The sequence below is a fragment of the Sinocyclocheilus anshuiensis genome, unplaced genomic scaffold (assembly GCF_001515605.1).
Source record: "Sinocyclocheilus anshuiensis isolate Anshui unplaced genomic scaffold, SAMN03320099.WGS_v1.1 scaffold813, whole genome shotgun sequence".
Classification (NCBI taxonomy): Eukaryota; Metazoa; Chordata; class Actinopteri; order Cypriniformes; family Cyprinidae; genus Sinocyclocheilus; species Sinocyclocheilus anshuiensis.
Genome location: NW_015540942.1, coordinates 1574982 through 1591739, shown reverse-complemented (window position 1 = coordinate 1591739; position 16758 = coordinate 1574982). Strand labels below are relative to the sequence as shown.

The 16758-nt window shown below is 37.4% G+C and overlaps 2 protein-coding genes and 1 long non-coding RNA gene across 7 annotated transcripts in view; 2 read left to right on the top strand and 1 right to left on the bottom strand.

Moving 5' to 3' along the window:
* LOC107689644 (uncharacterized) overlaps positions 1-7183 on the top strand; it is an 8322-nt gene extending 1139 nt beyond the window's left edge. For both annotated transcript variants that reach the window (XM_016487740.1, XM_016487741.1), the window contains exons 2-7: positions 995-1038; positions 1127-3730; positions 3891-4038; positions 4127-4236; positions 4333-4401; positions 6620-7183. In XM_016487740.1, the coding sequence (XP_016343226.1) occupies positions 995-1038; positions 1127-3730; positions 3891-4038; positions 4127-4236; positions 4333-4401; positions 6620-6932 (3288 nt within the window). In that variant the 3' untranslated portion in view covers positions 6933-7183. The remainder of the gene's footprint in view (positions 1-994; positions 1039-1126; positions 3731-3890; positions 4039-4126; positions 4237-4332; positions 4402-6619) is intronic.
* Positions 7177-9852, bottom strand: LOC107689648 (uncharacterized). The gene is made up of 3 exons (XR_001634358.1): positions 9547-9852; positions 8732-8925; positions 7177-8247 (listed from the first exon to the last, which is right to left on the bottom strand). It is a non-coding gene; the product is annotated as an uncharacterized LOC107689648 (long non-coding RNA).
* A 2850-nt stretch (positions 9853-12702) lies between these two features.
* Positions 12703-16742, top strand: LOC107689643 (RUS1 family protein C16orf58 homolog). Of its 4 annotated transcripts, XM_016487738.1 has the most exons (16): positions 12742-12790; positions 12945-12999; positions 13066-13221; positions 13309-13386; positions 13815-13929; positions 14013-14058; positions 14134-14166; positions 14280-14385; positions 14473-14574; positions 14715-14785; positions 14866-15050; positions 15153-15210; positions 15314-15375; positions 15517-15657; positions 16085-16150; positions 16236-16742. In XM_016487738.1, exons 3-16 carry the CDS (start codon positions 13066-13068, stop codon positions 16319-16321), a joined length of 1305 nt encoding a protein of 434 aa, XP_016343224.1. In that variant the 5' UTR covers positions 12742-12790; positions 12945-12999; the 3' UTR covers positions 16322-16742. The 4 variants fall into 4 exon arrangements, with proteins under 4 accessions (XP_016343225.1, XP_016343223.1, XP_016343224.1 ...); XM_016487739.1 differs by lacking the exon at positions 12945-12999 and having other exon boundaries at positions 12703-12781; XM_016487737.1 differs by lacking the exon at positions 12945-12999 and having other exon boundaries at positions 12703-12790.
* Positions 16743-16758: the final 16 nt, after the last annotated feature.

Sequence of the window (16758 nt, the reverse complement as noted above, 5' to 3'; positions counted from 1 at the left end):
ACACAAGCTAATTTTCATTTTTGGGTGAACTAACCCTTTAATTAAGGTGTTACTGTTATAAGAGCCATATGAAGGTGTCAGGGAGGGAAGACGGACATAAAGGAACTAACAGTGGCACACCTTTGTGAGACATTCAGAGAAAAAAGAAAAATGCAAAAGGGGAGAAAATTGTAGACAGTGAGTTGTGACACTAGTCGACACACTGGTTCTGTGATCACATGACTCCAGTAATGCAGTAGGAGGAAAATTTCTCATTCCCCAAACTTTCCTAGTAATTTATTATTACATTGTAAGTCATTTATGTTGTGTAATATCAACTAAATTTATTTGGAATTACACAAAAGCAAAAAGTGAACCCTAGGTATGAGACATGTGGGAGCAATCTTTCTTCACAGTTAATTAAATTCACTTTAATATCAGATGTTACTGACTTTTGTTGAGTGCAAAAGTCAGGTTACCAAAAAAAACCCCACAACCATTCTTTTTCTCCATGGTGAAATAGACTTTGTGCAATAACGTATAAGCCTTTTGAATATTGATCAGCCATGAACTCATAGGTGTATGCTTATTTTCTTTTTAATTTTTTTCCGAGTTTATTTTAAAAAAAGTCTAATAGTTAAATTCCTGGTGAATAACTACCCTAGCCATAATCCTGAATTGTTCAGCAATAACTACACACCAGTGAAGCTTTGCATGGGTTGTGACCTCTCAGTAACTATACGATTTTAGTAGTTTTATATTATACTGTCATTTTTAAATGTTATTTTGTTCAGAATACTTGCAGGATGAGTAGTTTCTCCATTTAGATGCACCTTTTTACTTGCATCTTTTTTCTGTTTTTCAAATTCTCTTTTGCTTCAAAAGCTAATTGTAATGTGTCTTCGAGTTTTTCTATAATTAATATCTTTTAAATATTTGACTTTTCATTATTAATTTTAAAATTCTTGCAAAACCTTTTTGTCTTAATCCACTTCTCTTTTTTTCTTGTTTTCAGACCAGCTCTGGAGTTGAAGCTGAGATGGAGGAGCAATATTCAGAGTGAGTGATGCTGGGTTAGACAGAAAATTAAGATCTGTAACCTTAGCCAGCAAACATGCTTTAAATGTCTTTTGTTTCTTTCTTTTAGAGGTGAAAACCACAAACCGGTATCACCCTGTATAAGCTCACAGTTAGGAGATGGCAGCCCCGCAAAGGAGCAAAGCCGTGACCAGAAGCCAATGGAGAGGGAGTCCCCAGAGAGCCCTTCAGCAATAAAAAGATGGGAGTTTGGCCCACTTCTACAGTCATTCAAATCCAAGATAGCTAGCTTTACTGAGATTGTCATGACCCCTGTTCGGCTTTTTAAGCCCAGTGACTCTCTATCCTTGATCACACTTCCTGATCGCCATGAACAGTTGATAGAGTCAAATGCTGAAAATTCAACCTGGACTGAGGAGGCTGAGACTGATAAATGTAGAAATGGATTGTTTCCAAAAAGGCCTTCTTTGGAAAAGGTGCAATGCAACACTGCTCCAAAACGCCACAGAGTTGCACAGAGACTGAATTTTTGTACAATTTCAACGAGTAACAACTTCGAACCAGTATTGGATCATATTCAAATGCACGGCGAGTTTTCACCAAATGAAGAAAATCAGATAGACCGTCCTTCAAGCCAGTCACAAGCCGTCCTTCAGGATGGGACACGTGATGCCAGTCCTTGTAAAGCACAGAGTCCTTTCCTCAGGACTAGACCAAATCTGTCCACAGAGAAACTTTTGAATTCTGTAAGTGCCATGTGTGTGTCCAAGCAAGCCAATGTTCGAATGGATCCGCTGATTGTTCTGCATCATCTGTCAGGTGAGAGACAGACCTTTAGCAGTGACACAGCCTGTGGACATAGTGATGAGTCTTACTTTTCAGAAGAGGAATCAAACCTCTTGAAACCTGAGTCTGAAAGTAGCACAAACAAAGCTTGTGCAAACAAGCCTGATCCTGGAGTCTCTTTTAGCACTTCCTCTGATTTTGATTTGATAGATAAAGACACAAGCACAGTTGGCAGGGAAGAATCTTTTTCACGTATGGCCACAAGGAAAAGCCCTAGAAAGAAACATCTGTCAGGGTCGGCTGAACCCCCCTCCACTGAATTGGCTACTTTTGTGAAAACAAAAGGATCAAAGACTTTGGATGTGGAGATGAAGGAATCACCATTTGAAAACAGTATGGAGTGGACACACCACTCGGCTAAAGTATCAGACCCTCCAAAGACCACTTCTGTCAGGGAAGTGAGGCCAAAGAGATGCAGGGAAGCTCTTCAGACAAACAAAGACTTAGAGGCAAGGGGGAAATGTGATTTGCAGAATGCTAAAGAGAGAAGACCTGCGAGGAATAAAAAAGTAAAAAAAAATGGCATCACTCTGGAAATAAACCAGGAGGAAGAAACATTTGTTCAGGTTAGGAGAAAGAGGAAAGAGTTTTCTACAATGCAACCACTCCAAGACTCAAATGTGCCTGTTGGTACTAGTAATGCTGCAGCTGGTGAAATGAGAAATTCTGTTGAAACCTCAGATCAAATGAGACAGGACAAGATGATGAGAAAAAATGTAAAATGTAGGACGTTACTGACCTCTAGCAATGAAAATGATGCCACTGAAACTACAGCCTCTCAGAATGGCACACAGAATGTCCTGATTGACGATACCATGAATGGTCCATCAGAACCTCCATTGTTTCGGCAGCCTCTGCAGCCACAAGAGCCTGAGAAGACCATTGAAACTCGAAAAACAAGACGCCATTTTAAAAGTACAGGTGTTGCGTTGCATAGGAGAAGCATTCGTTTGCCCAAGCACAAGTTTGAGGACTACAGCGTGACTTCAGTGGTTGATCCAGCAGGGCCAAGTAAACCTTCAAAAAGAACACTACTGCACAGTGAACAGTCTGTTATTGCAGCCGAGAAGCAGGAGACATGGATTTCTGGGCTGAAAGCAGAAAAAGAAATACAGGAGATTTTGTCACCTGGTTCAACAGCTCCGGTGCAATCAGAAAGAAAACTAAACAGACCCACAAAGAATGTAATCCGACCAAGAAGAAAAGATGTTTCCGTTGAAAAAAGGATAGGTGCTGTTGGGGGTAACAATGAAGCGGGGAGCCAAGAAAAGACAACGGAAGCTGTTCCAGTACTATCATTGTCAGGTAGCGGTCCCAACCGTCTCCTGCGCAGCTACTCCTGCCCTGAAATCCCGTCCCTAGTATTCAGTGACTGTCATTTACCCCGGACCCACACGCATGACATCAGCACTACCTCACCCAGCAGAAAGAGCTCGCCCACACCACTGCCCATCCACCTTCACTCTCCGTCCAAGCGCACTCGCCGGCACACTGTCTGCAGTGTGGAGATTGAGCGTGAAATTGCCCCTTTGTGTCTCCGTAAGGAGGTGTACCCTGCCAGTCGGGGTGGCCCTTTTTGCCCCTCTTCCCCTTATTCTCCCTCCTCCTCCCTCATAGCCCTTGCCTCGTGTTTTTTGTCCAGTCCTTTAGCGTTCTTGTCTAAAAGCTCAAGCCAAGGGCGTAGTCATGCTAGTGCCACCAGCTCTGGCAGTGTTTCAGCTGCCTCCAGTTTTATCGCATCATCATCACCATCCTCCTTCAGTCCCCCCTTTTCTTCCACCCTCACGTCCTGTCATGCTTTAACCGGGCCCTCCTCTGTCACTCCCAGCCCTGAGACACCTTCTGCCTCTGTGTCATCACTCTGCAGGTAATTTATCAAATTCCCAGCCTCCCTATCTGAGAATACTTGCTTTTTATTACCTGTTATTGAATAATCTAGCATGTTGATTATCTCAGATATTTTTCCATAAGAAGATGTCAAAAAGATGCAAGTCAGCAGTTAAAATCCTACTTTTTCTTCCTTCAAGTGCGTTTTCACAAAGTTCTTTGGAAGGAGACAATCAAGTGCTTCAAATGGAGTGTGAGGAGTCAATAGATGAAGAGAGATCCAACTTTGACCTTAAACTCTCTGCTGCCATCTCAGAGGAGAAAGCATTATCAGACTCTGAAATCAAGGTGTGAGTTTTCTCTTAGATTTGATTTGTGGTCTAAAATGTATAATTTTTCTTAATCCTAATTGCATCTTCGCTCTCTGTGTAAACAGACAGATATCAAGGATGGTCAGCGTGGAAAGGTGTCCTCAATTCGTATCCGTAAAAAGATTCCAAAGCCTCAGAATAATCTCACCCCTATGGGCCTTCCTAAGGTCATCAGGTGTGTATGCATAGAGAAGGTTATAGGCTTGGTCATATCTATCTGTGTCTGTACTTCATCACAGCAAAGATACATTTCTTGCTTTGTGTTGCACAGAATAAAGAAGAAGGATTTCAGCTTGGAGGAAATCTACACAAACAAAAACTTCAGCAAACCTCCTGATGGGTGAGACATTTTCCAAATGAGTTATTTTCTGGATAATAGAGTTACCCATTTATCGTATCAAATGCCTTTTTCAGATCCAGGAATACTGCACCAACTTTAAATCCTTTATCGAGTGACTGCTTAATATTTTCTAATAATAAACGTAGCAGTTTCTGTAGAATGGTTATGTCTAAAACCAAATTGTAAAGGGTGTAAAAGATTATTAGTCTCTAAGTGCTGCAAAAATTGTTCTGATACAACCTTCTCCAGCACTTTAGAGAGAACCGGGAGAAGTTTAATTTTAAATATGCGGACTGATATCTAAAAGTTTTTTAAATTTTATTCTTTTCACTAATATTTAGATATAAAAATAGCTAGGTAGTTTAACTGATTATCTTAAAAGTCCATAGATATCGCTATTATTTAATATGGCTGTTATCATGTTCTCCGACAAGCGGAAGCGATGAGACCTGTTTTCCGGGTTTGGTCAGGTGATGTTCAACATATACCCTATTATTGGTTCTCTATATATTTAGTAATCAAACTGACAGAAGATGGAAGATAAAAATGAAGTGCTTGGCACTCTTTTCAGACTGGTTGCATTTATTGATTTTATTATCATTTCTTTATTTGTCACTATTGTACCTCACCTTCAGGATTTCTAGTACTCACAGACATTGGGGTCAGACAGAATATCCCAATAGCCCATTGTAATGCCTTTTTAGTGCAGCTTTAAAGCTATCAGTGTGTTCTTATACTGCCGAAGTAAAAATGTAGGGTAATGCATTAGTTTAATCTTCTATTTAACTATACTAATTATTCCATAGTTTTATTTCATACTATATATCACAGTTTGATACGCATATCACCAGTGACTTAATATGTATTATGTATATACAGTGGGTACGGAAAGTATTCAGACCCCCTTCAATTTTTCACTCTTTGTTATATTGCAGCCATTTGCTAAAATAATTTAAGTTAATTTTTTTTCCTCATTAATGTACACACAGCACCCCATATTGACAGAAAAACACAGAATTGTTGACATTTTTGCAGATTTATTAAAAAAGAAAAACTGAAATATCACATGGTCCTAAGTATTCAGACCCTTTGCTGTGACACTCATATATTTAACTCAGGTGCTGTCCATTTCTTCTGATCATCCTTGAGATGGTTCTACACCTGCAATATAACAAAGAGTGAAAAATTGAAGGGGGTCTGAATACTTTCCGTACCCACTGTATATATAATTTTTGAACTTGAGAGGTTTCTGTCCCTCCATTCAAATGGAAAAAACTATATGAATCAAACGGCTTACTCTTAAGTCTTGTGAAGAGATATGATCGCTCTATATGGTGAACAGAATTAATTTAGGCTTTCAATCTAAACAGTGATCAATACGCATACATAGAGCATATCACATATGGTAAACAAGGGTGCAAGACACACGAGAACCAATGACATTTGTTCTTGCATGTAACGCACAAATTGTGCACTGCAAAAAATGCTTTTCTAGCTTAGATTTTTTGTCTTGTTTCCAGCCAAAATATCTAAAAATTCTTAGATCAAGAAGGATTTTCTAGACAAGTAAAAATAATCTTGTTTTCTGTTTGAAATAAGATTATTTTGTTTACCCCATTGGCAGATTATTTTGCTTGTTTCAAGCAAAAACTTACTTAAATTCGACTTGTTTTTTCTGAAAACAAGACAATCATTTTTACTTGTCTAGAAAATCCTTCTTGATTTAAGAATTTGTAGATATTTTGGCTGGAAACAAGACAAAAGATCTAAGCTAGAAAAGCATTTTTTGCAGTGTGTTTCTGTGTTTACCATATGATGTGTGATGTGCTCTATGTATGTGTGTTTATATGTGAATAAATCCTAAAATAAACCTGTTCATCATATCGAGTTCGCATCTCTTTACAAGACTTGGATTAAACGGCACAATTCATATGGATTCATTTTATGACACCTTTATGACCTTTTTGGATCTTCTAAGTTTTTGTTGCCTGGACTTTCAATTGAGGGGCAGAAATCTCTCAGGTCTCATTAAAAATATCTTCATCTGTCTTTCAAGTCTTATGGGTTTGGAACAACATGAAGGTGAGTAAATGATGACAGAATTTTCAGATTTATGTGAACTATCGCATGCAGTTAGGTTTTGAGATTTCAGCGGGGTGTTTTATTCTTTCTCTTTTGAACTCTGATCAATTAAGCAACTTTTACAAATTCTTTTCAGACGTTTGGAAACCATATTTGAGGTGCCTCTTAACCGGCATGATGGCTCTCAGGCTGTCGTGGGCCAAAAAAAGGTGAAGCGCTTTGTCGAATTCCCTGAACTGGGTGTTGCCAGGAAGCCCAAGAAACCTCTGGTCGGTATAATGGCGGGGGCTGGAGCCCAGAGGAACGCTGGGTTCTGTAGAACCAGACGAGGTGTCGGGGTCTCTTCCAGAGTGGAGGATGGCCTCACCTTGCAGCAGCTGGAGTCCCTCCTTTGCTCCAAGCTTGAGGAGTTGGACATCTGGATGACACTGCAGCAGGTTGCGGGCTGAGGCAGAGGTCTTGATTGTTCTGTACCAAACAATGGGCTTTGTGTGTATTATGTTCAAATTTACTGTAAATTTGTAAAATCAACAATAAATAGACTTACAGAGCTGTAAAATGTTTTTCATTACTTATGTACTGTAAAGATCTTAAAAATACATCACTTTCTTTTTATATTTTGCAAGGTAATGGCGTTTATTTGTAGATTGGACTGATGTAACAAGAAACAACTCTGTTTTGTCTTTTTATAACCATAAGTCATAAAGGATTTAAAAGTTTAATGCATTCTGTGCTTTTACTCAGGCACTCTAAATATAGTCCATTCACTTAATTTAGTCTTTTGTTTATCTTTGATGTAGTGATTTATAATACTGTTTGTGGTGTTTGAACATGTTGAATGATTAGTGTAAACTTGTTTGATAGATGTCTGCGTTCTGTATTTATAATAGAATACGATTGAACTGTTTTGTATTTTAGTGTTTTGTCGAGTTGTTTGTAAGACGTTTACAATGAGCAGATGCATTTTGACTGCTACACATTTTATGACAAAGCCTGAAATACATGCAGTGTACAAAACATCAAAAGCACAAAGTATTGAAACAGTATGACTTATTTACAAAAACAGAACGTTAAAAATGTAACCACATCCATATCTCAACATTTGAATGTTATGCTCTCTGTGAGTGTCTCAATGTTTCATTTCCAGTTTGCAGTAAGAGCATAAATAAAACCAGCTTGCTGAAGTGTAGCAGTAACTTCTGTCTGGACGGATGGTTTTATGCATGGCTCCATCTCATGCATGTAACAAATTCCTGAAAGTTGCTGTACCATTTTGAACTACCTGCATTGGCTTAATTGCAGTGATTTAATTTTAATGCAAATGTTGAGCTGTTGAATCCTCTTATATTATGGGTAGGAAGTTGTGAACCTTTGATCTAGACTAAGGACAAGCACCTTTCGAAACCCACAGTGAATTTAAATAATGACCATTATTGACCAACCTATTGCCATCAAGTAACTTTTTTGGATAGTTTAGTCTAGATGCAGTGTCCAGTGTGAGCAATGAAAGAGTCTGTTTCTGCACTCTTACAGTTCATTTGCTTTGGATGCTCATTTAACTGTAGAAAAGCTTCTTCAGTGTCAGTCTATGAAGGTTACAACATAGGACAGAAATCCCACCAGCAATGGAAAGATGAGAATTAAAACCACCCAGGCTACAATGGACCCAATACCCCATTTACACGCCTTTACTGAGTATTTCTTAATCATCTCTCGTGTTTCTGGACAATCTTCGTTTTGAAGTCTTTTTCTTGTCTCTCGGGCCTGAAAAAATGAGGAAAGGTGTCAGATTTAAACTTTGTAGATTCTTAGATTATATTAGTGCATGATACGTTTCTTTCATCACTGACTACAGTTAAGTTTCATGGTACTATTTTGTTTAATTGTGTCTCGTCTTTGCCAACAGTATCTATTTTACTGGCAACAGACCTTAGCTGAGAGTCTTTTGAAGTTATGTAGGATAAGTATATAAGATAAGAACAAACAAAAACTGTTAATAAATAAGGTTCTCATGAAAATAAGCTTAAGGAAGCCAATTGAAGTGTTTTATTTTCATTTCACATCTTGAGTTTGTCTGCACTCAGATCTTTGATTGCATGGGTGGGTTACTAAATGTAAATAATTCCTATTTAAGTTTAAAAATAAGTTTAATTTTACATAGAGCTTAGTACTTATTACAATAGTAGTGCAGTAATACAATTGTACAGCACTGATATTTCAATAATACTGAAATAATAATCATAGTTACCTTGACGGAGTACATAATGGACATAATTCCAAGACAGGAGAGGCCACATATGATGCTGCAAATGGCTAATTTGCGATGGTCTTTGACCTTACAGATGTCCTGACAGGCGACACTGCGCGAGTCAGCCCTCGGCTCAGGCTGTTCAAGTAAAGCATTATCAACTTTCACTTCTTGTAGTTCGTTCGCACACATCTCTGTTCAAAGTAACAAATAACAGTGTAAATATAGGGGAGTCAGCATGGAAGTAATGGCGCATTACTGTATTTTGATGATTTTGTAGTCTACTTTATACTACAATGGATACAGTGTAGTTCAAGTTCTGTCTGAATCAAGTTGTAAACATCTACCAGTGAATTAGTGAGCCAAGCGGTGATTTATAACAAGCTGGTTTAACTGGTTCTTTACAGTGATTTTTTGCTTTCAGTTTTAATAGTAATAGGGGTAATTAAAAATAATAATATATATAGGCTTATATACACACCAAAAGTGCAAGAATATATGTATATTGGAACAATATAAAAGGGGTTTTCCAACATCCTCAAAGTATTTAAGGTGAAGTGAGTTTCTATTATCTCTTATTGTGCTGGGGCTTGAAAAACAGGTATGGACAGAGACAGAGTCATGTTGACAGTAACTGGCATCCGTATTACAAGAGAGTAATGACAGATCTCACTTGATAGTTTTGGTTAGACTCATCATAAATCGAAATCTCAGCCATGTAAAGTCTGCCTCCAGAAAGATGATAATCAAATCAGCAAATCAAAAAACATGCCGGCTGAAACTCAGTTATTGAAACTAAAGATCTCAGTACTTACAGACTTGCCCAGATTTGATCTTGAGGGAAGAATGGTCACAAATTCCTTAGGTCAACCAGAAATGACCAATTAATAACCAAATACATTTGATGTTTTTGCTTGGAAAAAAAACATTGGCTAGTGATCAGTACTCTGCTAATAACTCTTTCAGTTTATGTAGTGACAGAAGTTCTAGTGTCCTTTCACAAAGATGTCACATGTCATTGTCACAACTTGACTCGAGATGACTTCCCATCCAAACTTCCTCTAATTGTCAATTATGTATGTGAAATATTTAGTACAACTTCTTTAGCTCCAGTTTCGACCTCTGAGGAGGCAGAGTGTGAAAGAAATGCTTTGAACTACTTACTTACAACAGTGACAATGAAACACCACACCTCTTTTTTTCAATGTTCCCTCCCGCTTTTCTTATCCACTCCAGCTTGAAGTACTTCTTCCACTCACGTTCTTTAGGTCTTACGTTTATCTGTCTATTTACCACACCTTGTTGCCCCTGTGAATCATGAGTATGTGCAGACTGTTACACAGAAGCTTTGACTTCATGACACACTGTCTACTATTACTAATTTTCTCCATTACTGTTTCTTTCTCTTTCTATTTACGCAATCACAACCTCACAAGAATCAAGTTCCTGGCAAGTAAGCTGAGGCCCCTGCAGGGCTTGTGTTTGTAAACAGAGATTGCATGTGATAAAGGTTACGCGGCGCGATGCAACGCAGCGCGTAAAAAGACAGTATAAATCATTATAATCCGTAATTATAATATAATCCGTCTCATCGCTCCAGCCGGGACACAGCATCACAATATGGTAAGGGACGTAACATTTCCGTCACACGCTTGAGGTATTCGGGCAATCACAACGCACTGGATAGCTGGCCAATCAGAGCACACCTCGCTTTTCAGAACGATGAGCTTTGTAAAAATCGACGCGTTTCAGAAAGGCGGGGCATAGAGGAGAAACAATAATGTACAGTATGTGGAAAATAATGTTTTTGTAACCTTAAACCGCATTAATTTCATTACACAAAATAATGTTCTTTTAAGCAACATCATATGACCCCTTTAAATCTCTTAATTGTACATAAGTGTTGGACAGCTGCATGATTTACAGACTCTCATGTTTCATGAATATTCTTTAACAGGTTAACTACTGTTTCTGATTTTATTCCTTTTGAAAAAACTTAAATAGTAGACAGGATATGAGAGTTAGATTTTTCAGCTGCCATGTTCAAGGCCATGTGCAGGTATCACTTGATACATCAACTCCAAATATGAAATATCAATATGAAATAAAAAAAATATTAACTCCATGTGTCCAAATATGTAGAAACTCACCTCACTTGTATGTTTTTTTTCTCTAGAATTAAAAGATTTATTTACATCAGTGGTTCTCATCCTTACTGACAAGTTTCCCCATTGTCCCCAGCAATATTCAATGGCCCAGTTGTTTGTGATTTACTTGATGAGAATTTAAAAACATGCTAATTGTACCTGATAAAATTATTTAGAGCTGGGCTCAGCTCTAAATATTCAAAAATGTATAAAATGTCCATGGAATTGTAAGATTTTATTAATTTTACATGACTTTTTCAAGTCTTGAAAAATAACCTTTTTATAATTAGACCATTTCACATCTATATGATGTAATAAAATAACATTTTTGTTGTTGTTTTAGCTTATAAAGCTAGCTTTTATTTAGCTAATAAAAGCAGCTGTAGTAAATAGTAAAATTTGTGCTGTGGCAATTTTTTGACATACCTCATAGCACATCACCTTCTGCTAGAATGATTGCCACTTATCCCAAGAATGAAAAAAAACAAAAACATAATGGACTCTGATGCTTCAATATATTTCAGTGTAATTGTATGTCAGTTTTGCTTTGACCTGTTGTTCTGTAATTGTCTCCATCAGACACACACACACACACGCACACTAACACTGGCTTGTGAAGGACAACTATTCCGGGTTGAGCTGACACATTAACAGCAAGACAGACACTGAGGTCAGGAGGGGCCAGACAGCTTAAAAAACAAACACTGATTAAATCTCTCCCACTTGTTTTCCTTGTTAATTTAATTAGAAGAAAGAAAGAAGAAAAATTGCAGCTGCATGAATTTATAAAGAACAATATATTTGTTTACAAACAAAATTAAACAAAATGTAATATTCACAAACAAAATTAAATAAATCATTGTGTATGACAACCATGCAAATGAGGAAATTAAGAGAACAAAACTACTACAGCCTTTATAGACAGTCATACGCAGAGAATCTTCTCACTTTATTATTATTATTTTTTTTAATTGCATAACAACTAACAAGAACAGTAACATAACATACATATATAGAGGATGACAGTGTTTTCAACTATTCTAAATTAAATTACATTCATAATAGCATCAAAGGAACAAACAGAAAAAAAGAAAGGAGAAAAAAACTACAAGGGATAACTTACATTTACATTTACATTTAGCAGACGCTTTTATCCAAAGCGACTTACAAACGAGGACAATAAAAGCAGTCAAAACTAACAAAAGAGCAACAATATATAAGTGCAAATGACAAGTCTCGGTTAGCCTAACACAGTACATGTAGCAAGGTGTGTGTATGTATATTATACACACACACACACACACACACACACAGAAAAACAAGTAGATAGAATAGAAAAAATAGAAAGCTAGTGTGTTTTTTTAAATAAAAAAATAAAATAAAAAAATAAGATATAGATAAAGTAGAATTAAAATAGAATAGAAAGTGTTAAGAGTTAGAGGGTCAAATAAAGGTGATAACTTACAAGAAATTTCCATAAGAAAAGGATTCAAAAATTCTATACATCCTTTTTGCTTTTTTATTTATCCACCGTTTTCTACAACGCGGAAGTAAGCCTATGGGCAAGACTTCCGGTTCATTAGCCGCTAACGAGAATAACAGCGTGCAGTAAACCGTAAAACTGCTTGCAGTATAAACCAGTGTGTTCGTAATTAAGACAACACATTCAAATAATATGATAAGACACACCAATTTTCAATATCAAGCAGCAAAACGAGCAGTTCTGTAAAGCTAAAAATAGCTGGACGCGGATGAGACCGGAAGCCAGACCCATAGAATTTACAAATGGTCGCGCCCATTTTTTACCGGAAGAAAACTGCCTACGTAAAATTCCATGAGCCAATCAGAAGTCGTGACATGCTCATGACGTAGCGATACAGTCTAAACACGGAAGAAAAGATACGTGGGCGAGGTGGGCGATTACAATAAAATCTACTGAAACGCAATCAGAAACTCGGTTACGTTATAGTCATTTTAGTCCTTAGCATGCTAATCTGCATAGCGTGACATCATATAGAAAACATTTTTGCATTCAAATATATAATTTATGAAATAATGTTCATAAGGTGCAAAGTGTGAGACTGCTGTTACAGTTGAGAGTGAAAATTCAAAGACCTGAAGGTATTGATTTTTTTTTTTTTACTTCGCTCGTTTGTTTTTAATGCACACGTGTTAACTGATGTGCAGATGGCAGAGACGGAGGACTGTGAAGGGGTGATTGCCACAGAGCGTTATGGCTCACAGGAGTCATGGAAATACCTGTTGAAGGATGGGAGGATGAAGAGACAGAAGGATGCACTGGATGGCAGACTGGCGGGAAATTCCATCTCTGGCGTGTTTAAAGTGCGTGACACACAGAAAAACATGAAAGTCTCTCAGATCCTATAAATAAACTCTGAGACATCACTAACATGCTCTCTCCTCTCCCAGAGTGTTTTCCTGCCTCAGGGCTATCCTGAGAGTGTCAGTGAGGATTACTTGCAGTATCAGCTCTGGGACACTGTGCAGGTACATGTCCTGTAGATCTGACACTCGTGTAGTGTAGTGCTGAAGTTTATTTTATTTAGTTTTTCGGGGGAAAATTCAGTAGCCAAACATAAAGATTAAAAAATTTGGGCAAACTTATAAAAAATTAACCTATAATATTGGCAGAAGAAATGCAAAAAAATACATTTAAGTGTTTTCTATTTAAATATATTTTCAAATCATTCTAATATGCCGATTTAGATTTAAGAAACATTTATTATTATTATCCGTTTTGAAACAGTTGTGCTGCTTGATATTTTTTTTCAGGGTACTTTGACGAATAGAAAGTTCAAAAGAACAACATTTATTTGAAATAGAAATGTATTTACTGTTACTTTTGATCAATTTAATCTATCTTTCAAAGTACTAATTTCTTTATAAAAAAACATCTAATTGTTTTGTTTTCCAAGGCATTTTCCAGCTCTCTGTCTGGCACACTCGCTACTCAGGCTTCACTGAGGGGTGTTGGGGTTGGAAATCAAGAAGCAACAGTTGCAGCAGCTACAATAACATGGCTGCTAAGGGGTATGTGCACAAATTACTGATTGCACTGGTTTCTTATTTTTTAAATGCATGCTTTTCTAACCTTTTTCTCCTTCTTTGCTCAGATGGAACAGGGATGCTGGGAAGAATACTTTTTGCTTGGCTCAAAGGGTAATATTTGACCCACCATTCAGATTGTGAAGATCTTTTGTTTATGTTGTACTTAATTGTGACCTTGTATTTCAGGAGCAAGTTAGATTCTGAAGCCAAAAAATGGAGGTACCGTATACTAGACTTAGATCATAGACTTTAATGTTTTAGTTTGAATAAATATTTGAATGTAATACTTTTCATAAATATTTTACATAATAATGTCTTATTTGTCTTTTCAGGCTCTTCGCTGACATTCTTAATGACGTGGCAATGTTCATGGAGATTGCAGCCCCTCATTTCCCTCCTTTTTTCACTCTTATTGTCTGCATTGCTGGAATATTTAAGGTAAAATATCACCAGCATCTTCCTCTAAACCTTAAATCAGCTTGACAGTAAATATCTATGCATATTCCTCTATTTCTGTCGTTCCAGTCCATTGTAGGAGTTGCTGGTGGAGCAACAAGAGCTGCCTTAACTGTCCATCAAGCTCGTAGAAACAACATGGCTGATATCTCCGCCAAAGATGGGAGCCAGGTTTTTGTTCACTTTCTCTCATATGCTTCATAATAGCTTTTCTTGTAAATTCCCTCTTAGTGTGTGAAGTTGAGGTCAAAATGCGTGTCAGTGGTTTCATGTATCAGTGTATCATTTCTCTGCTTTTTTGTCCTGACAAGGAAACCCTGGTGAACCTGGCAGGACTGCTGGTCAGCCTTGCACTCATCCCGCTTGTAACCGATAACCCATTGTGAGTTACACCCAGATATGTAAGCAACGCTCTACATGAATGTGTAGTAGATACTGTACTGATTTGTGCTCTTCATTCAGGTTGACGTTCATCCTGTTCTTCCTGTTCACTGTTCTCCACCTGTTTGCCAATTACAAAGCTGTTCGTTCTGTTGTTATGGAAACACTTAATGAGGCTCGCTTGTCCATAGTCCTTCATCGGTACCTGCTTGATGGTCAACTGCTCAGTCCAGTGGAGGCCAATGAGAAGGAGCCTGTGTTCTTGTGTATGGCCTTAAAACCTGATCACTTTTAAATGCCTGTCTTGTTCATTTAATCTGATTCATTCATTACACATCTAATTAACAAAATTCTATTCCTCTTTTCAGCGCTTGGAAGGACAGTTCCCATAAAGTTGGGTGTGAGGCTTGGAGACATTGTTCAAGAGTCTGTTTATCTGCTTTTATATTCATTCACTAAATCAAAACGTATTGTTGTTGTGATGTGAAAACTGTATCGACTATTAAAATGATTTCTTTTTGACTTAAAGGCCAGGAGAACTGCAGCTGGCATTGAAGAACAGCAAACCATATCTCATTGCAATCAAAAATGGTACAAAAACCTCCCCAATTCTGCTATATAAACAGATGTTAGACATAATAACATGATCTAAAACGATATTAGAGAATTTATGCCTAACTATTACTCAGCTAGAACAGCAATGACACATTTATGAGATGCATTTTTTCCCAGGTACCGTCTGTGTTTGTCTGGGAAGCGATGCTTCTGTGCATGATGAAATCATGGCAGCATGTCAGGCCTTGTGTCTTCGTGCTGTGCTGCACGATGATTCCTCTCTGGGTGATGCACTCAAGCAGTTCTCAAACACTAAGGGTAAGCACTTGTTCAATTGTGATAAAAGAAAGACCTTCATTTCATATTTAACTTTAGATGCATAGTACTGGTTACACTTGCTGATCAAGGGATGGTAGCCTCTTTTCTTTAGACCTTAAGTCAGGTTAGACACCATATTAAAATGAACAAAGATGAAAGCAAGGCTGTGAGGGATAGGCTTACAGTTTCTTTTCAGTGGTTCACACTGTATAAAGGTCTTCAGTCACATATTTTCACAACTTTGTTTTTGTCTACTGATTTTTTTTTCTGGTAGACATTTCATCTCCTGAACATTCGGTATGTTGTTAAACAACAGCACAATCCATCAAATGCACTGTACTCCTGTCCCTCACAGCCTCGTTTTCATTTCTGTCAAAAATTAAATATGGTGCCACCTTTAGGTCTCTGACACTGTTTTATTTTCCAGACCCATGGGAGTTAGTATCACAGAGTCATAAGATGATCAATCAAATTTTCCAGACATTCCTAAAAGGTAAATATAATACATGTTGTAATAAAATTTTCCATCGAGAGACAACAACAAAAAAAATCATTTTTCTTTTGTTTATCTTTGTCAGAACTAGATCAAGCAAAGTGGCAAACAGACTGGACACTACTGGACTGGAATGAATGGCGTGTGGAATGGAGCAAAAAGAGAAGCTGAAGCAAATTATGAAAGAAATGGAATATGGATGTTTTGGTTTCCACTGGTATTCACTTTGAAACATCTGTCAGTTTTAAATGATTTGCAAGAGCTCAGCTGCAGAGCTGAAAGTGTGCAGATTTATCTCAGTGTCTTAAATAAACCATACAAATAAAAACAAACCCAGCAGGCACCTTGATATCAATTTTATGTCAAGTATTAGTCAAGACTTGATCAAGATGCTGTACCATCATTTTAAATTCAGTTTGGACAGCAATTTCTTCCAGTGGTAATTGGGTGAAAATAGGAAGTTAATGCCACACTGAAATTGGTTTTATGTATATGTAGGCCAATATGCTTGACGTTCAATTTACATAAAATCAACATCATGCCAATTTTTTTGATGTCAATTTGATATCTTTTCAACATCAATTGCCCCCTGGGAAGAGGATAAAAAA

What these genes read in the sequence shown, in the direction of transcription:
- LOC107689643 (XM_016487739.1), top strand. Translation starts at nt 13,066, where the DNA reads ATGGCAGAGACGGAGGACTGTGAAGGGGTGATTGCCACAGAGCGTTAT. An exon ending in CCATCTCTGGCGTGTTTAAA is followed by an intron (nt 13,222 to 13,308) that starts GTGCGTGACACA and finishes CTCCTCTCCCAG; the next exon opens with AGTGTTTTCCTGCCTCAGGG. An exon ending in AATAACATGGCTGCTAAGGG is followed by an intron (nt 13,930 to 14,012) that starts GTATGTGCACAA and finishes TTCTTTGCTCAG; the next exon opens with ATGGAACAGGGATGCTGGGA.